Source organism: Melospiza melodia, chromosome 1 (assembly GCF_035770615.1).
Source record: "Melospiza melodia melodia isolate bMelMel2 chromosome 1, bMelMel2.pri, whole genome shotgun sequence".
Taxonomy (NCBI): Eukaryota; Metazoa; Chordata; class Aves; order Passeriformes; family Passerellidae; genus Melospiza; species Melospiza melodia.
In genome coordinates this window covers 88,203,255-88,225,917 of record NC_086194.1, presented here as the reverse complement: position 1 = coordinate 88,225,917, position 22,663 = coordinate 88,203,255, and the positions used below count along the sequence as shown (strand labels likewise).

Sequence of the window (22,663 nt, the reverse complement as noted above, 5' to 3'; positions counted from 1 at the left end):
TCACACGCAAGGGGATACAGCTGCTGCACTGGCTTCCTGTGCCCAGGACAGGCCAGGCACATTGGGACCCCAGAGATGCTTCAGGATGCCCTGAGGTCAGGGTCTGTGTCCCTGCAATGCTTCCAGAGGTGCAGGAGAATTGTTTCCAAACCCTCCTTGTTTGTATATTGACATACCAGGAGGAACATGTCAGAAGCACTGCTTGTTTTCATGCAAGGTATTTTCATCACCTCTAAAAGCAATTAATTTCAGTAGCCTGCAAGTTCTTTAGGTGACTACTCATAATTTTTTTAATGCTCTTTGGCCCCCAGTGGTTTTGGTGGTTGTGTTTTTGTCTTCACTGAAGATGAAAGCTTTGCACCACAGAATAGGTGCTGCCAAGTGAGCTGGAGGAGAGCCGTAGATCCTGATGCTGAAGAAGCACTATGTGTTGGCCATCCCACCCCGCCCCCCTGAGATTGTTGTCACACTTGGCATACCTCTTTAAGTAAACATTAGCTTTGTAAATGGCATTGGTTAGTATTTAATGGAATGCAGGAACTATGTCAGCAGTAATTATACAGGTAGGATGCAAGTGAATTGACAGGAGAGTTAAAACAAATTAAACCTTCAGTGCATATTTATGTCCAAGCTTTCTGGGTACTGTGATAACAATGGCCGTGTTATATACACTTCACACTTGCTTCTTTCACCACTCAGGGACTATGAGGCCAGTTGCTTTGTGGGTGACTTGGTTATCTTTTCGTTTTCAGAGAATAAAAAAATGGCTGTGGGAGTTTATGTAGTGATAAAATGCACAACAATGGGAGTTTGTTAAGGATAGGGCAGGGAGGGGGTGGTTTCAGGATTTTGTCAGAAGTCATTTCTAATTGCAGGATGTTTTTTTAATGACTAGACACATGTCCTTTTCCTTGATGTAGAGAGCAAAGGCAGTATGGGGAAAACCAAGGCCACAGGCAGATGTGAAAAACTCCTAGTACATATAACATTCTCAGTGACAAAATCTGACTGCCTCATACCCACTGGTGTTTTGCTTCTGGGAAACCCACGTTTTGGCTGGGAGCTGGACCTATAACCACAAGGAACTTGAGGTTGAGTGAAACTGTGTGTCCCTTATTGAATGCAGACTGGACATGACCTGTCATGCTGCAGAGCTCACATACCAAATATTTAAAAGGCAATAGGCCTTGTTGACATGTTGACCAAGTGTTGCTGCATAGCCCTTCCTGCCTGCAGCATAGCTTTGATTGTTTAATGCAGTGTTTTATGTGAGAAGCCCTTGTTTAGCTGAGTTTGGGATTTGAGAACTTAAGAAAAACAAGAAATCGCAGCAATAGTGTGGGTAGGAAAAAACAGTGCTTCTGCATTTTTCTTCAGGGCACTGGCTGTGAAGGGGGTCTAAAAGTGTCAGAAGTGTTGATCTTGTTTCAGGTCTTCCTCCTCTGAACCTTTCTCCCATTCAAGGAGCACTAGTTTTCCTTTTCAAACAGTCTATTTCTCATAACAGCTTTAAAAAATACCAGCGAAAGTTTATGGAAAAGTCATGTGATGAAGATTGACACACAGATATTAGAGTGGATGCAGCAGTAAGTTTTAAGTAGTGGATATGAAAGGTGCTGCTTTTACATTTGCTTTCTATTTAGGTCAGATTTAGCCTCTCCTTGTCACTGATTCTTTTAAAATGTTGTTTATTTTAACAGGACTTTTCAGTAAAAATAAAATGGTGTAAGGCCACTGAAATATTTTTTGTTGGACAATGAAAATATTTTCCGAATGCTGTTATCTCAGCTGCCATTCTCCTGTCTGTCCATGTGAGATTGTCAGTTCTCACATTCTTTAAACTTCCAGTGGACTCACTAGCCAGAAACTGGTAGAAAGTGACTGTGACCAAAATGGCCTTTTGTGGTGATACACTGTGGCTTTATTTTGCATTTAACAAGCTCTTGGTATCATGGGGTGAGAGGAAAGAGGATGTCCCGGTGCAAGAAGAATGTTAGTTCTTGAGCTTGCAGCAGTCAGTAAGAAATTTCTGTTTCATTCCTCTCCTTTCCAGGTGTGACATCTGTTGTATCACCTTTCGTACTCATCGGGGCCTACTGCGCCACAATGCTGTTATCCACAAGCAGCTTCCCAGAGATCCCATGGGAAAGCCCTTCATTCAGAACAACCCTTCAATTCCAGCAGGCTTCCACGACTTGGGATTCACGGACTTCTCGTGTAGGAAGTTCCCCCGCATTTCTCAGGTACTCTCTGTTCTTGGTAGCTTTAGGTGCCAGCTGCTACAGTGTTTATCTGATGAGGTCGTTCAAAGACTCATCCTGCATGCAGAATATTTTGTGGAAGGTACTTCACCACTGTTCGTGTAGGCTTTAAACACTTCATGCCTCTCCCTTTTCTTTTTTCATCTAAAGAATATTGGCACTGGGTAATGTGCCAATAACATTACAGTTATCCACTGTAATGGCTTTTTCACCATTACAGTGGATAGCTACCAATGTAAAGATGTATAAAAAATTTTCAAGGAAAACTTTGATCATATTAGTTCCTTGCCCCTTTGAGCATACCAGAAAATCCTACATCTGAAATCAACAGAGAGTACACATGGTAAGGAAGACATTATTTATTTTAGTTTACTCTAACAAGGATGTAGTTGGGCTATGAAAGATTTTAACACAAAAAACTTTGAGCAGTCACCTTACTAACTAAACAGTGACATCTTCAGTGATTTTCTGACAAAACACTCCACAATGTTCCTCATGTAAGGTTTGAGGGACAGTGGATGGGGAAAGTCAGGGAGGTAGTCTGTAAATATTTTTCTGAGAGCCATAAACATTTCTGTTGGGTGATGTGATTCCTCCCGCTGTCAAATCTTGCCTATCCTAGTTTTGGTCTGGATGAAGCTGCATTATCTATTAGAAAATCAACAGCAAATCCACTTGAACCCTGCTTAGTTTCTGCACTTTTCTTACTCTTCTGGGGTTAAAACATTGATTTCTAACTCTTCTGACTGCAAAGTGGTAGACTTGAAATTTGCTGCTGGGCTAGGGGTGCATGTCAGTCTTTCTGTCAGTCTGTTAGAGTTTTTGTATAAAACTTAAAATATCAAAAGAAAGAACTTCTTAAACAAAGTTTATTTCTTTCGTAATTAATGACAGACATTTAAAGTTATTATGGGATTTGAATGTTGGTATTTTCCTTTTGTAATAATTTTGCTTGCACTGTGAGAGAAGATTTATAAAGTATTTAAAGTCTGTAAAGATCTTGCCAGCCCTTTACTAGTATTTTTCTTGGGAGAATAAATGTAATCAGACTTCCCTAACCAAAACCCACTCTACTTTAAGCTCTGAGTTTCATTGATTTGCTTTTGGGGGATTTTATTTTGGTTGGTTTACATTGGTTCATTGGTTTAGCTTCTTGGATGCCTTTTTGTTTATTTTTCTTTTTTTTTTTTCTTTTCTTTGCTCCTGGTTTCTTTGTAGTAGAGCTAAATGAGATAGTCTACTGCCTGGCTTCCTTGCTGTGTAGTACGCTGAGGCTCCTGTCCTGTCAATGACACAAGAGAAGTTTCTAATAGGGAAATTTAGGATGGAAAAGAATTTGAGAGCCTGAATAACCTTCTGAAGGAGTTTACTTTTGTAGAAGGGAACTTGGGGAGAATCAGCTCCTAATTCAGTTACACCCCTTAGGAGACTAAAGGCTGTGAAGTGGGAATATCTTCATGCCGGGTAGGGGAGGGCTGCTGTAGACCTCATAACTTAGTCAGTGGGAGAGAGTGAACTGTTTGTGTTTTGCAGCAGCTTGTGATGCCTTTCCAGGTTGAGATTCCTACTCTAAATATTTTTGCATGTCTTGCAGGTCTGGTGTGAAACAAATTTGCGAAGGTGCATCAGTGACTTCCATCGATTTATTTGCGAGATGTGTAACAAGGCATTCCCCATGCTTTCGGCACTCAAACTGCACACAGAAACTCACGTGGTGGATCAGGGAAAAGACAAGCACAAGCCACAGTCCACAACCCCACCTGGTGAGAGCCCAGACCAGAAAGTCTTCATGGCATCCTTGGGCCTACAATACACCAAAGACATCAAGCCTATCAAGCAGGAGGACAATACACAAGACGAGGTCCAAGAAATGCGGCTCAGAGCTCTGAAGAGTAACCTACCTCAGGAACCTGGCAGCACCAGTCTGCTCAGCCTCTCTCCTCTGGAAGCTGCCTCCATGGGAGGGTCATTTTCAGTCCTTCCCCCTACAAAAGAAAACATAAAGCTTCTCTCGCTGCAGCCTTTCCAGAAGGGTTTTATTATCCAGCCTGACAGCAGTATTGTGGTGAAACCCATCTCCAATGAGTCTGCCATTGAGCTGGCAGACATTCAGCAGATCTTGAAGATGGCTTCTTCTGCTCCTCCTCAAATCAGTCTTCCTCCACTTTCTAAGGCACCTTCTGTCCCCGTGCAGTCTATTTTCAAGCATATGCCACCACTGAAGCCAAAGCCTTTGGTAACGCCCCGAACAGTTGTCGCAACCTCTACGCCTCCTCCTCTTATCAGTGCCCAGCAAGCCTCCCCTGGCTGCATCAGCCCAAGCCTCCCACCTCCCCCTCTGAGGCTGATCAAGAACTCGGTGGAATCTGCCTCCAATTCTCATCTCCCCCAGCCAGGAGCCAAATCAAGTCCTTCCTCGCAGCTGCTCCTCCAACCCAAAGTAGAGCCGTTAACTCAGCACGAGATGAAGACACAGCTGGAGCAGGACAGCATCATTGAAGCTCTCCTGCCTCTAAGTATGGAAGCCAAGATCAAGCAAGAAGTCACAGAAGGAGAACTCAAAGCCATCATCGCAGGGGCAGCGAACAAGAAGACCCCAACCATGAGGAAAGTTTTGTACCCCTGCCGTTTCTGTGACCAGGTGTTTGCCTTCTCTGGTGTCCTGAGAGCTCACATCCGTTCTCACTTAGGTATTTCCCCGTATCAGTGCAACATCTGTGACTACATTGCGGCTGACAAGGCAGCGCTGATCCGGCACCTGCGGACGCACAGCGGGGAGCGGCCTTACATCTGTAAAATCTGCCACTACCCCTTCACGGTGAAAGCCAATTGTGAGAGGCACCTGCGAAAGAAGCACCTCAAAACCACCAGGAAGGATATCGAGAAGAACATTGAATATGTCACCAGCAATGCTGCAGAGATGGTGGATGCCTTCTGCTCACCAGACACGGTGTGCAAGCTGTGTGGAGAGGACCTGAAGCACTACCGGGCCCTCCGCATTCACATGAGGACGCACAGCGGCTGCCAGAAGAAGAAGCCGTTCGAGTGCAAGGAGTGTGGCACGGCCTTTTCAGCCAAGAGGAATTGCATTCACCACATCCTCAAGCAGCACTTGCATGTGCAGGAAAAGGAGATTGAGAATTACATCTTAATGGTGGACTGCAGTGCCCAGGAAAGCCAGACAGACCCTCCTTTATTGGATGACAGCACTTATATGGACCACAAGCCCATGACGCCTTTCCTGGAGCCACAGAACGGCTTCTTGCTGGGAACATCATCTCACGTTTCCATCAAACGTGAACCTGTGGGCAACTTCCCCATGGATTTTGATGAGCCATTGGATTTCTCTCAGAAAAGCAAAAGCCTGAGTGCTGTGCAGGTGAAGCAGGAGAACCTGTTCGGTTCATCTCTGTCCCTTTATGACTGTTCCATGGAGCCTATTGACCTGTCCATCCCCAAAATCCTGAAGAAGGATAAAGATGATGTTCCCTGTGAAGCCAGGAATCAAGAGCTGGCTGCTTCTGGGAACAGTGATATGGCCTATAACTGTCTGCAGTGTCCTTTGGTTTTTAGTGCCAGTGGGAACTCAGAAACAAACCGGGGTGTCAGACATCCCCAGCCACTAAAAGGTTCGTTGCATTTGACTGTCCCGATCATTTCCCCGGCTCTCCCTGGCAATGCTGCCTTGCTGAGACCCCTGAGGCCTAAACCACCACCACCACCTCTCTTGCCAAAGCCTTCAGTAACTAAAGAGCTGCCACCATTGGCTTCCATTGCACAGATCATTTCATCTGTATCTTCTGCTCCCACTTTGCTGAAAACGGAGGCTGCAGACGCCAGTCCCAAGGCAGTGAGCAGCTCCGCTGGGTGTGACAAATCAGGGAATGCCAAAGCTAAAGTGACAATCGTGAGCACCATTCAGAGAGACTCCGGCCTGCCCAGTGACCTGTCTCAGGCTTGTGATCCAGAGCAGTCTCCTGTTGCTGATGCTGGGTTGACTAAGAAAAGAGGTAGAAAGAAAGGAACGAAAAATAAGCCCAAACTTATCAGTAGTGTGGATCTGGAGTCAAGTGGGGAATTTGCTAGCATAGAGAAGATGCTGGCTACCACAGACACTAACAAATTTAGCCCATTTCTGCAGTCCACTGACAATTTCAAGGAAGAAAGTGGCAGAAATGGAACAAGTGAGGATGAGAAGGAAACTGCCAAGGATAAGCTGCTGAGAGGGAAGAGGAACGCTTACTCAGACTGCCTGCAAAATATTCCCTGTCCTTACTGTCCTCAAGTCTTTCCATGGGCAAGTGCCCTGCAGCGGCACATGCTCAGTCACACAGGTAAGAGTGCTCATGGCTCACAGCAGGTTGTAGCTCCTGAGGTTTTTCTCCATGGAAGGGCCTCTCCATGGAGGAATCTTCCTTTCTCTGATGTCTGAGTTGTATTTTCCTTTATTATTTTGCTAATCCCTAGCTGTTGCTGTTGCACAATGGTGCACTGTGATTTTTCAGAAATGGAATAATCTCTATGTCTGAGTATCAGAGGGTAAATAAAACCGTTAATAAGCATTTGATTTCAGTGGCATAATTTAGTGTAGCTGGAAAGAGGCTCAGGTTTCAGTTGTTTTGTTATTATTTTCTTGTCTTGAAGGGGAACATGTTGAATATTTAATTGTGCCTTATGTGGTTTATTTGTCTGCTTCTGATGGCTGTTTGTTGGCATCAGTAATGATAGAAAAGATCTCTAAAAATGAGAGACGATAAGTGAGAACTGTGGCAGGAAAATAAAATAATATAGTGCTTAGCATTTTTTTTTTCTTGTGGTGGCTTTTATTTAACAGATCAAAGGAGGATGTGAGAAACTGCTCATCCTGAGCATTACGTAATAGCTTGCCTGTAGGAAAAGTTTCTCCCCAGAGCTAGACAACTAAAGGTGGGCACATGCCCTAAGGTGTGGAGATGTGTATGGAATCTCTAGCATTGTGCTGCTGTGTAAGTAACCTCAGACCTGATGTAAACAAAAGGAGGAATTGGGTAGGGAGATTTATTCTAGGTCTGGGGTTATTTTTTGTTCTTCACTATAAAGGAAATACTGCATTGAATGCTGTGCTGATTTGAAGTTCCCTCATTCTTCCGCCCACACTATAATAAAGTAATTAGTAGATTCTCATCCTGCTCTGGAGGGAGAGGGCAAAGCTCTACTTGCTGTTGTGCCCTTCAAAGTCAGTCACAGTTGTTGATATTATTTACTTCATTATGCATCTCAGCTCCTGGCATAAAGAATAAAAATTAGGGATGTTTATAAGAAACATAGGGGATTTGAGTATGGCCTTATAAAAGTTAGCACTTTTTTTGCTGCTTTTTTTTTTAAGGAAATGAGGTTTCCTGAAATGACTGTGCTAAAGAGGGAAACCTGAAGAGGTAAAAGAGGTTAGCTAAGGGGTTTAAAGGGAATCTGAGCTGTGGAGCAGTCCCTATTACAGTTTGCTTTGGGTGACAGGAGGACATAACTTGAAAGGTATCAGTGCAACAGTGAGGCTATTGTTTTCTGGTCCTCAGAGACCAAATTATTTCATCTTATTAAGCATACAGTTTACTTTGTGGTGAAGGAGAGCGCTTTCCTCATATCTCAATTGTTTTCCAACACCCTCGTCTCCAAAAAAAATACATAGTTACTGAAGAACTGTTCATGAGACAGAAGACAATAGAGAGGCTTTTCCCAGACTAAGAGGTTTGACCTGCTTATTGATGGCAGACTTCCAAGGCAGCAGCACTGGTGTAAACCCTTAATGAAGACAGGAAAATTCACTCAGCCATGAATTATACTGGTAAAACTTACGACCACCAGGCTTGGAAGGAGGCACTGTCCTTTTAGAAAGCCTGTGCTGGAATCCCCATGAGGAGAGCAAGCAATTGTGGCCATAACAGGACTAAATCCTCACCACAGATACAGGATTTTTGGTGATACTAGAGCAGTGGCAGTAATCACATTCCAGTTGGTGTGCTCTGGCACTGATAATACTGAGCTCTTTTGTAATCATCATCTCGATGTTGAGAGAGACTTCTTGCTGGAGAACCACCCCACACCAAGTTTGGTCTAGCCTTGGGGCATCTGCCTTCAGATGGCATGAGTGTTTTCTTTCTAAACTGGTAGTTTCCAGCAGCTCCCCTGTGGCAGAAGTGTCCATGGGGCCTGCTGGATGGGAGGGGGAAAGCTAAGCTAGGAAGGTGGAGGAAATTTTGGCTAGGGAGGTGGTGCCAAAGCAAGCCTGAGGATTGCATTCAGGTGGAGCAAGCCCTGTGTTTTTGTGGTGGGTGTCAGGTGCTGGTGGCATGCAGGGAGTTTGGCAGCTCTGTGGTAGATGCAGCAGTTTGTTGGCTTTATCTTCTGGATGGACAAACTGGTTTTCTTGTGGAGAAATCAACAGTGTTGTAGTACAGCACAGTGTCCCTATCCCCACCTACTGCACAGGCAGATAACTTGTGACTTGTCAGATAGTTCTGTTTTTTAAAATTAGTTAAGAAACAAATCTATTTGCTAATCTTTGTAAAGAGAAAAAGAGAACTTTATTATTGTCTGTGTTTGATGGCCGCTCCCTGACCTGGGCAGAGAAAGGATGAACAAGCTAACATGAATGGGATAGATGAGATTCCCAGTGATCTGCTTCCAAACTGCATATATTGGATATGTGATCCATAGGCAATCACAGCAGGCAAGCTGACCGTTTAACACTGCTACAAAAAAAACCCCAAAAAAATTCAAAGCAGTTGTTTGAGCTAAAAAGCAGCACCTAGCTCTTCTGTATCGGTTTATAAGAAAGTTGTTATTGAGGTAATTCATGTAAGTGGTCTAAGTTAACATGAGGAAAAGGTACATAATTCTGAGCATATAAGTGCTGTCTGTATATTATGAGTTTTGAACTGCTGTATCCATACAGATGTAAGAAGGTTTTTGCAAGTCTGTCATTCATGTTCAATAAAATTTCAACACAGAGGCCACCTTCCATGTGGTGTCAAGATCCTATTTCTCTTTTGTGAAAGTGCAAAAATGCACATGCTACCAGTGGCCCACATCCCTCATGCAACCAGAAGTGTCTCTCAGGGAAGTTTTTGCCCTGCTGAACCTTGCCTCAATACCACTGTGTGTTTGGTTTTTTTAAACTCATAAACATTTCCATGAAGAAACATACACCTTCCTCAGTGTTTTTTTTTTTTTATTTTAATAGTGAGCTCACAAGTGGAACACTGGGAATTTGGCACAGCTTGGTTTTATACAGTGCCTAATGCAGTAACTGTGTTTTGTTTGAACATGCTCGAACACTTGCTTTTAATACTTTCCTTCTTTTGATGTCTTTAATGTATAATTTACTTTCCTATGTTCAACATGGTTTGCTGCCTTTTTTTTTTTTTTTTTTTTAATTCTCAGAATTGTGACTAAGATGTGCCCTGCAGGTGATGCAGTTGGTTTTGCTCCTTTTTATAGGATGCAGATCAGACTAGGTACAGTATAAAATTACAGTAATGGTTGTTTTTAACCACCAGTTTGTTATAGATACCCTAATCTGTTTGCAGAGAATGACTTGAGAATATTTTCAGAGGGTTACTGGCAGATCGTACTTGGCCCAAGATTAAATTTTGGAAAAAGCAAAATTTAATGGCAGAAGAGGTTTTTTGATTTTGCTTTGTTTTGCTGCTACAACAGGAACAAACCATCCAAGGAAATATCTCTAAAGAAAATAAAGGAATAAATAAATAGAAAATTCCTACATCTAGCCCATGAACTTGAATGTTTCCCATTGATTGGAGGTCTCAAGTCACCAAAAAAAAGGACTTTGAGGCAGTTTTATTCTTTGCTTTTATGATTTAAATCAAAGTAAAATTGTAAACATCTTTATTTTGCAACATTTGTAATTACCATGGTGAATAACATGTTTCTGCTAGCAGTGGCAGGAGATACCTTGAGGACTGATCTTACATGCTTTGATTATTCAGGTGACCCTTAATACTGAAAAAGACATTCTTCCAACAGTTGGCTACTATGAAATGTAGCCAGACTAGGCTAGTCCTGCTGTGCTGCTAAACAAAATTTACAGTCAGTCCCAAGTCAATATTTAGGCACAGATGTATTTTAATACAACCCATGACTATTCATATGGAAAAATTTAATAAAAAAATCAAATCACATTGACTTGTTAGGTTACCTTCCAATGAGTAAATGTATTTTATCAGAAGGGCTGTTGCCTTTAAGGGACAAATGAAGAAAGAAGGCAGAGAAAACTGCTTTTTTTGAAAATTCTGGGTTTGTGCCTTTAAAGGTGGCATTTTTGGAAAGCACTGCAGCTTCGGGTGGGAGGATTGGAGTTTGCACAGTAAGTGGAATTTTTGTTTGGGTTTTGAGACCCCCAGCTAGGACATCTGTGTGGAAAGAAGTATATTTTATCTGTTGCAAATATTGGTTTGTATGACAAATATTTGATTGATACAAAGATTTTAAATGCTGAAAATATGAGAAAATTGTGATGTGAGATGCAGGTTGAGTTTCAAGTAATTAATCCTTAGCTAATCCTGTCATTGCATGCTTGAAAAGAAATGTGGAAAGGAATTGGGCTACCTTGAAGCAAAAGGATTTCTCCTCGACTTTGAAGTTTTGTATTTGCATTGTGAATGAAGCCAGATAGAAGTGCAAGAAATAGTGATATTTATAGCCATAAATTTATGGGTGAATTAGCAGGCATCTAAAAGGAAAGAGTGACTTGAAAGCCTACAAAAAAGCAGTACTATGATGCATCTAAAAAGTTGTGTTGACACTGGAAGAAAATGAAGAGAAAGAAACAGCTCCTGAGATGTCTGTGAGATGCAGGGAGTTCCTGGTACGGGTTGAGATGTTAACTAGAACAGAGCCAACTTTCAGAAGATGAAAGTGAGAGAGATACCCACAATGTTGTATCAAAGAGGCTGCTGGCTGTGGCAGGGGGTGGGTGGTGTGCCTGTGTTTTCAGGGGTTTTGGGTGTGAGGTGGAAGGTGTGACAGGAGCTGGTCTCCTTTTACAAGTAACTATCCTCTCAAGCTCTTTCTTCATCACAAAGATGTCTTGCAGGATTGCTGTCCTCATTGCACTGCATGATCCTGGCTTTTCTTTCAACTTTTCCTGTGCTTACTCCCTCCCCTGTTCTAGTCATTTAAATGAATTATAGACATGAAAAACTTTCTCCTAAGGGAAAATAATTTGTTGCTTATTCAACATACGGGCCTTGATTCCACTGACGTCAGTGGAGAGATGCCCTGTGGCTTTGATGGAAATTGTGTCCAATTCACATAGGTGATAGGCATTTCCAGAGAGAGCCTGCTGTTGAGGAGCTTGCAGTCAGGATATTGTGATTGGTCACCAAGCAATAACAGAGGCAAAGGAAGAAAACCAAGGAAGTTTCTTATTACAGAGCAGGATAAATTCATACATTTTATCTTGCGTCAGGCCAGAAGCCCTTCCCCTGTCAGAAAGGTGGTGTCATTTCTACCAAATCTAGCAGAATTTCCACAAACCTGGAGTTGCCAGCTGCTACCTGTGGAGAAATGTGCTTATCCCCCAGCCTAAGGAAGAGGATGCTGGATCTTACAGTGGTACACACACTTTTTCCCAGCTGTTCAGAACACCAAGGCAAAGTTGTACTTGGTTGGGCTGAACGCTGCAGACAAGCAAAGCATAAGAATGTGAGAAGTGCCCTTCCACATTGGAGCAGTGGTACTCTGGTCTCCACTGGTAGCAGGAGGACGTGCTCTTTAGTGTGAGCATGTGGACACAGCCACTTCCTCTGGCCTGTTGCTCTTAAAGCTCTATCAGCATCCACAACTGCTTCCTTAGGGTTGCATGTTTGAGGATGCATCCCTGCCCACTCCCTTTGCAACCTGTCTATGGAGCTGCTGTCTGCAGCTCCTTCCAGTTGTTTTATGAACCTGCTGATGCAGTCTGGTTTTAATTTGGCTGCTGCTGCAGGCCATGTCAGTGATCCTGGAGAGACATCAGCGATGGCTTTGAGTCCTGCTGCCTGGATGTACCTGCCAGTACTGTGCTCAGCACCACAAAGGTACACTTTAGATTGCTTTACCTTGTGTTCATCTGCACTGAAGCTCACCTGCCGTCATACCTCCCTCTGTCTTGTCAGTAGTGAAAGAGGTTGGCTGTCAGATCGTGCTGGGCTTTATTGTAGACAGGTGAGTGGCGTTCAGCCAGAGAGGAGGAGCTGACACAAAACCAAGGGTGAGCACAGTCACTCTGTGCTGACCAAATGGGATGGGTGCAAGAAGGAAGCTCAGCAGATGGTGGTACATGCCCCTTGTCTGAAAACTGCTTGCACAAGGGAGCTGTCGCTCTAAGTTATTCACACCTCCAGTACAGACAGCGTCACTTTGTGTCACTTTGAGTTGGTTTCATGGGAAAATTGTTGGAAGTAACAAACTTGAAAGCAACAAGAAGTTGGCTCTGCACGTCAGGGTAGTAATAAATGAGTTATTGCTCTCAACCTTAGGGTAGCTGCTGATCAGATTGCACAGAGTGTGCACAGGATTTTTCTCTTACATCCCCATGCACCAGTTTGTTTGGGAAAGTCTGCTGTCTTGCCAGCCTCTCTCATCCTTTCTGCTTCTTTTAATACAGCAGGTTGCCTTGCAGTGATTCAAATGTGGTAATACAGGTCTCAGTAGTAGTCTGGCTTTGCAATCTGCCGTGCTGGGGACCTGTTACGACATGGTTTGATCTTGCCTATCATGAAGAGACTAAGTTTCCTCGTTACCATGCTAACAGCCTGTAACTTCAGAGGGCTGTAGCACGGTGTCTGCAGTGTCATGTGGGCCCATCCTGCCTATGCAGACAGCAAATGGCTACAGCCTGAGAGAGGAAGACTCGTGTTATGACATGATCTCCTCCAAGAACAAAAGTCTGCAGGAAAGGCTCTGAAAGTGCTCACCTCTGACAATTTTCCTGGCAGAATAAAACTAAAATGTCCTACTTGAGTCGACTGAAGACTTTCTTTATAGTCAGAGGGATCCTAAAGCAGCTCAGCTGTTTGGTGGTGTGAGGAAGCAAGCATTTCTAAAGCTGCTGGACCAGCACTGGTGCAGCATGTAGGTGGGTAGGACTTGGGTGCAAGGTAGATGTTCTGAGCAGCTGGCGCCGGGCTGGTCAGAGTGGTTCGACCTGCCCCCGGCAGACAGAGCCCTGGGCCATGGTTGGATAACACAAAGCACTTATTGGCAGTACTGGCTCGACCTGTTCCCAACTGTTCATCCCTGCAGCTGTAGCTGACCCAGCTGCCCAAAAAAAATTAAAAGGGCAAGGGGAGGGACTGGTAGTCATGAGATCAGTTCCCAGATCTGGCTAGCAGTACAGCCCTAAAGGAGCACATGGATGCAGCTGAGGTGTGGAGCTAGCATCATCTCCTGGGAGGCACTGGGGGATAGATGCTGTTGAAATTGGCTTTGTTGTCAGTGCGTTGTGTCTTGAAATAGCAGCTTTAGGCATTGAGGAGGGAGCTCAGATCCGATAGTGCCCACAGTTATAGTTACCACATGCACTTTATAGCACAGCTTAGCGTTTGTAACTGGCTTCACCAAGCGGTGGTTAATCTCAGTTCAGAATCATTCAACAGCTTTGGACTTGTGGTCTCCCTCCATTGTCCAAGAAAAAGGAGTTTCCAAATCCTTTGGAAGTGGAAGTAAACTAAGAATTTGAAACCGTGCTAAGTTTAAAATGAGGTGGTTTCTTTTGGTGGGTAAGCAGCATGCTCAGGGCTCACGTGCAGAGTACTTGTGAGGGCTGTCCTTGGAAGTGAGTGGTCATCTGGATTTCACTGTATGCCCAAAGGAAAGGGAATGAAGGGAGATGCTTGGATGGTGTTTGGTCAGCCGTAAATGAAGCAAAGCTTTAGGATGAGGTGTAAGACAGGAAGTGCAATTCAATAGAGTGTCACTGGGAACAAGTTTATAGGGGGTTTCTTTTGGTCCTGTTTTAAACCAAAACAAAAACAGGATGGTGTTTTAGAACAGGATTCAGAGATGAGGAGACTGTGTAAGTGATAGGGCTTGCTCATATCTATGCTACATGGGGAGGAAGGGAATGGTCTGAAATGCCTGAAGCAAACTGAGGGCATTTCCCCCAGCTCACAGCAGTCAGGCCAGCAGAGAGCTGTCCTGGCAGAGAGGCATACAAGGAAAATGTGCAATGTGGAGCAGCTTAATTAATTGCCCACTTTCGTCATGTTAAAGCAGCCCTGCCTTTGTCTCCTTAGGGCTGTCTTAATGCTCCCCTCTTGCAATAAAATACAGTTGACAGAGATGTAGGATAGGAATGGGGTAAGGGATTATCTCTTACATAATGGAGAAAGAGAACTTAATAAGGAAAGATCCCTTTCGTAAAGAGACTTGCCCCTAATGTGAGAGGGTCGAACACAACTGCTCTGTGTTAGCTAGACAAATATTTACAAAGTATACTCAACAGTGAATTTTCTGATTAGCATTTAGCAGAACTCATCTTTGCTCTAGATATCTGCACACTGTGATCCCTCCAGAAATCATGTGAGCCCTGGGTATAGTGGGGGACTTTTTCCAAACTGTTCTAGCTGTCTGTACCTCTGAACTACATTTGTGGGTATTTCTTGGGGGACAAAGGGCTTGAAATCGTGTTTTCAGTGTCAGGCAAAGTTTAACAGCTGCTCTAGAGCCAGAGCTCAGGGTAAAGCAGGAGTCATTTGCTGCTGGGGTTGGCCTGGGTGCTAGAGCTGTTGTATGAAGGTACTGAGGAGATGGTGTATAGCCTGCTGGCTGTATTGGCAGCTCTACATCAGACTGCCTTTCTGCTGAATGGTGCAATCCATCATAAGCTCATAGTGTGGGCTTTGCCCCTGCTACCTTAAATGCAGATTTCCCCATGGTAGGTGCAGTCAGAGCTAATCCTGAAAACTTTTCATCATGACTTCAGCTGCTCTGTTGAAGATACTGGGGAATCATAGTGTGTGTTAAAGACAGAAAGTGTTTTTTCCCAGAATTGTTTTTCTTTTTCCCCAGACATTTTCAGTTCCATTTACTGTAAATAGTCCTTTTCTAACTTGAATATTTTCATTTCACAAGGCATGAAGACACAGTTGAAGCTCTCTCAACCGTGTGAGGGTTGATTAAATATTTAACTTGAGTGTTTGCAGGTGATGTAATGAAAGTGGCTGAATTTTTGTTATTTAGAATATTTACAATAAAAATGGATGAAGATAACGCCCAAAATTTTTCAAGTGGATTCTCTGGGTTTAAAAGATGTTCTCCAGTTCATGAGTGGAAGTAGAAGCAGCATTGTGTGTGTGAGTCCAAAAAATCCCAAATTTACTATAACTGCTACCACCTAGTGGTGGCTGCCTTTATTGTAAAATACAAAACAAGCTGGGGTTATTTCAGTTAATGTAGGGAAGATAGTAAATCATCAGCTCATCTGACTGATAATGCCAACTGCTTGTACCATATCCATTTCCAGTGGTCTGTTTGCTCCAATTTTGAGGATTATTTATGTGATGGGTTTTCTAACTCTTCTCTTGGGATGTTAGGAATATTTGTCAATAAACACTTGCTTTAGCATCAAAATGTTTTTCATTACCTCCTGTTTTGTCTACTAACTTTGTAGCGTCTCAAGCTCTAGTCTCTATTCCACCATAGTTCCAGGAAAAAATAAAACTATGTATAAAAAGAATCGTGCCAGCAAGCTCCCCACCTTGATCTGTATCTCCTCTTTCATCTGAAATTGTTCACATTTGGTGTCCCTCTTCATAATTTGGTTTGCATATGTAGGGAAGCAATTCCCTCCTCTTTCTTGCCACCAATAAAAGATGAAGTGGATTCTTCTGACTGGGCCGACAAAAGACTGCTACTTGATTTGTAAATAGACTTCAGCAAAACAGTCTTGTCTTTCCACAGTTTGAAGGAAAAATGATTTTGGCTACATCTATATAGTGGTTTCTTTCATGCAAGCGGAAAAGTTTTTGGATTCTCAGATGGAGTCCTTGAGGTTTAGCTTATGAGTACATCTCATGAGAAGTTGTTTTTTTTCCCAGGAGCTGACGAGGCAGCAGCTGAGTTACCAGTGGTTTTTTGTCACCTCCTTCCGTATGTCCTTACTTCCCTGCTCTTCTCCTCTTTCTCCCTTATCCTGCACATCTTTTTTGACTCTGGTGTCAGAATTGAGATCTTCAGATAGTGTCACCTTCTTCTCTTCATTTTGGGGGAGTGACACACTGGTTGCACACGACAAGGTAACGTGTGCTGCTCCTGTGGTTGCTGAAGAAGTGGCAGTGGGTGGGAGCCTTGAGAAGTGGATTTCTCTGCTCTTGTCCTCTTGATTCACCAACTGTAAATTCTGTGGGGTAACAAGTGGACTGGAAAGCATTTTACAGCCTCAGTAAGTGAAAAATGGGAAAGGGGCAAAAGAAACAGCAGGCCTTTCCTGTGCATCCTGTTTCTTTCACTGCCTGGAATCGAGTGACTGCTCTGCAACATAAATCAGCCAAATTCTGGAGATGGGAATTATCCATGTGAGAGGAGCTCTGTCTTGTTGGAGGGATGTTTGTCTGGATTTGAAGGCTCAGTCAAAATCCTCCTCCTTGTGTAAGATAGAAGCCTGCTGAAGCTGTGTGGCCAGCAGGGTTTCTGTTGCTACAGTGGGCATGTAAGAAGGCAGAAAACAGTAGTGTAGGCCAGGCCTAACTTCTGCTGGAGTGGATGAAGCAGCTGCCAGTGCAAGGCTACCCTAGCAGCCATTTCTTGCACTGCAAGAGAAGTCTCACACTGGACCTGGCCAATTGTCTTCACAACCATTGTGTTTACTACACACCTTTACAGCTTCCCTGCTGCTATTCCAGTTCATCGGAAGCAGAACTGGGCTGATTCTCACCCATACCCAATAAGGGGTTGCAGGATTTGTGCAAAGCAGCTCACTTTTTCACCAGCTGCAGAACCAACTGCACAGGTTGGAGACAACCACAGAGCAGCTCAGCTAGTCAGGAACTGCTGCTTTACCTGAGTTACATGTATGAAGTTTCCTAAGGGGCCTGTGAAACTCCTTCTTGACAAGGAAAAGGGCAGGTGTGGTTTGTGCAGGGGAGGAGGAAGAGTGCTCCCCCAAGCACATACATGTGTCAGCATATCCCTGGCTGTGTCACCACCTGAGCTTTGAATGTTCCTTCAGGGCTGCCGAGCCCAGAGGAGCTTCAGAAGAGAAAGCCTCTGTACATTTGTGTTCCTAGGATCTGGAGTGGGCTTTGCCCTTTGTGAAGGCACATTGTTTAAACTTAAGGGTTTGTTTTTCTTGATGTTGACCTCATCTGTTTGCCTGTGCCAGTACATCACTTACCTGTGGACCACCTATCCCTTGAAGTGTTTTTCTCTTGTACACCAGGAAATGTAGTTGTAGGCCACACATGCAAGAACAGAAAAACAGCTTGGAAGAGGCCCGGGGCACAGAGGAGAGGAAAGAAGGAGATAGAATTCAAGTACAATTCACTGAAGAATGAGTATACTGAGAATATAGTGAAGAATGAGTGAGAAAAATAATATATTTTTCCAAATACTAGAAGCAGAAGAAGAAAAAGTTGTGGAAAAATTGGAAAATCATGAATGATATATGTCATTGAATGTTGAAGTTGGGACTTCTGTATTGAGAGACATAATGGTTTTGGCTTGCTCTTACCTTTAGTGCCACCCATGCATATTCTCCTCACTCACCTTGCTTTTGATGTTTCATGTTGAAAAACAGGAAAAAAATCTCCCTCTGCATGCACTGTTTTCTGTTTGGTCGATAAAGAGTTACAGAACATCTCTCTGGGTACGATTAAGAGGAGCTTTTTCCCATCTTGGTTTCCTTGTGCTCTTCACTTCTCTCCATCCTAACAGAGCTCACATGGTTTCCTGCCCCTCTCCCTAATGAACCCCCTCTGTGCTGTGCTGTGCTGGCAGCCTTTCTTCAGCCCAACACACATCCATCCCATCAGGGGAGCATTTCCTGACCTCACGGGATGAGACAGGGCAGCCCATGTCTGCTTTCAGACGTCCTCATCCTCACATTCTGTGGCCTTACACACAGATTAGGGCTTTCTTGCGTGTTCTAACGGGCAGATAATTAGATGAGCAATGAACTTTGTGTAATCCACTGTCTCTGTAAACAGATCTGTTCTGATTAAAAGGTGAGATTACTTTTTGTGATAGGTCACTTCTCCCCCTTAAACTCCCCCAAGAAAAAGTGTACCAAGAATTGCACACTATTAAGTGATCATTTGCTATCCCCAGAAACACTGCTTCACTTAGACATTTGTTTAGTGGCCATTTATTATCACTATTGAGAGGAGATGGGCCCAGTGCAAATCATGTTGCAAGACTACATTCAAACTAACAAGTGCCTGAGAACTATCTTCTTATCTTCTGTTTTTACTCCTTGCTTAGGGAAGAAGCCTGTAATAGAAAATCTGGGTAGTTTGGAGACATGTTGTACTGTGCCAAACAGAGAACTTGCACTGCTCTCCTAGTTTCTAAATCTCTGGAGTTACTCAGCAGCTATCGTTCTTGCAGATGAATGTTGAAATGCCGGCTGGGTTGTGGGCTCCCTTTGCTGCTTGCTGTCAATAAGCAAGAGGTGGGGTGCAGGACTGAAAGGAAAGTTTCAGCTTTCAGAAAGCACCACTCGTGAACTTCGTGTCCTGGAACAATTCCTGGGAAGTGGCACTGGGGATGCAGTTACATCAGCAGCAGCTTTGGCCTCCAGAGCCTGACCAGATTATTTCCTATTTACTAATGCACTATTTGTGTGGAGCTTGGAAGGAGTACAGCTCCAGCCCTCTGTTCTCCTTAAGCACCTTACCTGTTTCAGTTTTTTGGACATATGTTACATCTTCAGCAACATTAATGCTGCAGACAGGTAAATAAACAGAGGACACCATTAAGGACCACATCTTAGGTAATTTTTGTCTTCTTGTGAGGTAACTGTGAAACAGCAAAGCCTGTTACTCTCCCTTGGCTTTATGCTTTGATTCCAAGTGACATATCAGAGACTCAGGTGTGGACAAACTTACACATCTTCCACTTTCATGATGCATACCCAATTTTTTAAGCCAACTTTTGTGCTACTAAGTATTGTCTGCACTAAGTATTCACATTTAGTTGTACCAGGTGGTAGCATGAGGCCTTTACATTTCCTTGGAAAAAGGAAATTTCTTGCTACACAAAAATTAGTTTGATAAATATGCGGGTTGCCTATTATTTCAATCTGTGTTCATGTTTCTCATACGCAAGTTTATTAGTAATACATCCGTGTGTCTCTGGAATGGTCTGTTTCTGATAATTACCTCAGCCCTTCTTCAGTGTGTCAGCATAATGTGTTCTCTGGTTAAAAGTGATTATATTAAAAATTATTGCAGGAAGCTGCTGAGTTTGTGAGTGTGCTTTGGAAAAGAAAGCATTTTGTGAAAGAGTTTGTATCATCTCGTTGATTGGGTTCTGTGGTATTTTAATCTCTTTTCAGCTGTAAGTTGCTGGCCTAGGTCACAGACAAGAGAAACAGATACTGGGATGCTTGATCAGAAGCAGTGCTCTTGGGTCCATGTGCAGGCTCACTGCTGGCACTTGGGAATCCCACTGAAAGTTTCTCTGTGTTTCCTTGCAGAGAGCCAGGCGGATGCAGAGGCACTAGCTACAGGAAACAAAGCCTTGAACCTGAGCTATGGGGAGAAGGAGCAGTCAGAGGAAATGACAGAGCTGCCAGAGAGTGAGCGCGGCCCCAAGGAGGAGCAGAAGGCCGATTCCCTTCTGGCAGAAGAGGATGCTGAAGAAAAAGTGGATGGATATGAAGAGGGCCCTGAGGAAGATTCTGTAAGTAACAAAAGTCTTGACCTCAATTTTGCCAGCAAATTAATGGACTTCAAGCTGGCAGAGAGTGACCAGAGTGCAGGCAGCAGTTCTCAGACTGAAAGGAAACATGCCTGTGAGATTTGTGGCAAAACCTTCAAGTTTGCTGGCACTCTTAGCCGTCACAAAAAGGCCCACATTCGTGAGGACAGAAAGGATGAAAGGAGCAGTGAGGATGAAAGCAAAAGCATTCAGGATGATGCAGGAGCTCCCTCGATGCATGACTCTGGTCTTGAGCAGGAAGAGTCTCCGCTGGACTTGAAGGTAGTGGAGTCTCCTGTGGACTTTGAGGCAACAGGAAAGGAGAATGAAGAGAGTGAAAGCATCTCTGAGGGGGAAGGCACAGAGAGAAAGTCCACTGAGAAGAGCAGTGATGACAAACCAAAGACTGATGGGGCTAAGAGTACTGCAAAAGCAGACAAAAGAAAGAAAGTCTGTACTGTGTGCAACAAGCGTTTCTGGTCTCTGCAAGATCTGACGCGACATATGCGGTCTCATACAGGTAAGAGGAGGCTTGAGGGCAGAACAGACCATGAGGTGTCCCACCAGACTAAGGTGTCTGCTCTGGAGGTGCACAGTTGCTGCTGGCACTTGAGGTTGGAGACGCTGCTTTTAGTCCTAAAGGTATCTATCTGCAAGGTGTCTTCTCTGCCCCAGTCCCCCATGCTGCATAAAAAGCCTAGGGAGGGAGCAAGAATTGCAGCCACTGCCTTATTTTCAGCTGCCAAACTATTTTCCCCATGATTGCTTGCAGAGTTCAGAGGTGAGGGCAAGTGTGGAGATCCCTGGGCAGCTTCTGACTCCCTTCTTGCCATGTGTGTGGGGCTTTACTTCTTCCCAATATTTTGAGAAGCAGTGGAGAAACTGTATCATGAGACTTCACCTCTGAGTCAAAGTTTAGAGAGAGAGAGAGAGAAAGAGTCTGGTTTTGTCTGATGATCTGAGCCTAATATGGCTAACATGCTGGTGATGTGTGTGACCTGCTGCTTGGGTGGAAGGCAGAGATCCAGTGGTCACTTGGGTAGGGAAGGTGGAACACAGGTAGTGAAACAGTTGCCCAGTGACTTGACTGTGCAGTGGGATTGCTTTATGTGATAGGCAGATTGCAGCAGTGCCTTGCAAATGCGATGAAGGCATGAATCAGCTCAAAGGTGAATTAATCATTCATCCTTATTAAATATGTATTTTACATGCCAGCAAGCTGCTCTGACGTGGGAAAACTGGTCCATTTTGACATTTTGTGTCTTTTGAAGGTTCTCTCTGCTGAAGACAAGATCTTTGCCATTGACAAAATATTTGTGTTGTAATTGACAGTGATTTTTAGAAAACTACTCCAAAGACTAATGCCTGAATAGCTTCAACCCTTCTAAAACATAAACATTCACCTATTGAGCGCAAAACTGACCTGTTTTCTTCTGTCACTGAGCCACAAGTGAAACACGACAGGTCCCTTTCTAGATCCTATTTTCATACAAGGGCAGAAGCTTCAGGGAAATGCTGATATCCAAAGTACTGAGCTTTACCCCCAAACCATGTGTGCCCATGGACATTTCCACACTCTCTGTTTTAATTGTTTTCATTGGCTGCTGGGTTATTGTGGGCTTTGTCAGTATGTTTTTTTCCTGTTTGTTTCTCTTTCTTATTTGACACTTGAAGGATGTTTTAACATAGAATAGGTGTGGAACAGGAACCTGGCACAGTGCTTTCTTCAAATTCATAAATGTAACTATGACCTACCCCCACTATCAGATCAACGTTTTTTCAGCTGAGGATTTTGCACCAATGCTGTGGATTGACTTTTCTCCTTGTCTCCTTCCCACTTGTTCAACTATATTGCCAAAATACTGTCAGGTTGCACATTCCTTATATTTCAGTTTTAATGTGTGATGTTTATTAAAGATACCTGTAGGATTTTGGGATTTGTTTACTCAGAAGAGGAACATTTGGGACACACTGAAGTGCGCAAGAAACCTCTGCCTGCCTACCGCGTGTCTCAGTCTGATGCTCATTGGCACAAGATGGTGTCTTGATGGAACTGAAGCGCTGAAAAGTCTTTAAGAGGCACACTTGGAAAGGGAGGACAGGTTGGGGTGGGACCTTTGTTTCTTCAGGGCAGAGAGCACCTTGGGGCAGTGTGCGTGGTTTGTATTTTGGGAGAATTCTGTCTGCGGGGCTGTGGTTGCTTTGTTTTCCAATGAGTTCTTGCTGAGGAAAGTATTCTCTCTCTCCGCATGTGTCTGGGGCTGACCTGCATCAGGGAGCCCATGTGGTGGGCTGATTTCATAAAGGCTTTTGAGTTCCAGAGATCGACTGTAAACTTTTTCCGGAAAAGTTGCTGACTAAATTAGGCAGGATGCTGGTGAGCGCCTGGTGCTTACGGCCTTCCTCCCTCCTCAGTGCAGGGCCTCGCCAAGCTCGTAGACACTTAGTTCAATGCTCCATTTGTGCCGTGGGCATTTACCTGTATTCCTGCTTGCACTCCATCA

At 43.9% G+C, this 22,663-nt stretch overlaps 1 protein-coding gene across 8 annotated transcripts in view; it reads left to right on the top strand.

Moving 5' to 3' along the window:
* RREB1 (ras responsive element binding protein 1) overlaps positions 1-22,663 on the top strand; it is a 122,501-nt gene that overhangs the window by 95,937 nt on the left and 3,901 nt on the right. For 7 of the 8 annotated variants that reach the window (XM_063161071.1, XM_063161089.1, XM_063161105.1 and 4 more), the window contains 3 exons: positions 2,054-2,243; positions 3,856-6,595; positions 19,936-20,679. In XM_063161071.1, coding sequence (XP_063017141.1) covers positions 2,054-2,243; positions 3,856-6,595; positions 19,936-20,679 — 3,674 coding nt within the window. The remainder of the gene's footprint in view (positions 1-2,053; positions 2,244-3,855; positions 6,596-19,935; positions 20,680-22,663) is intronic. The other variant, XM_063161122.1, reaches the window with a different exon arrangement.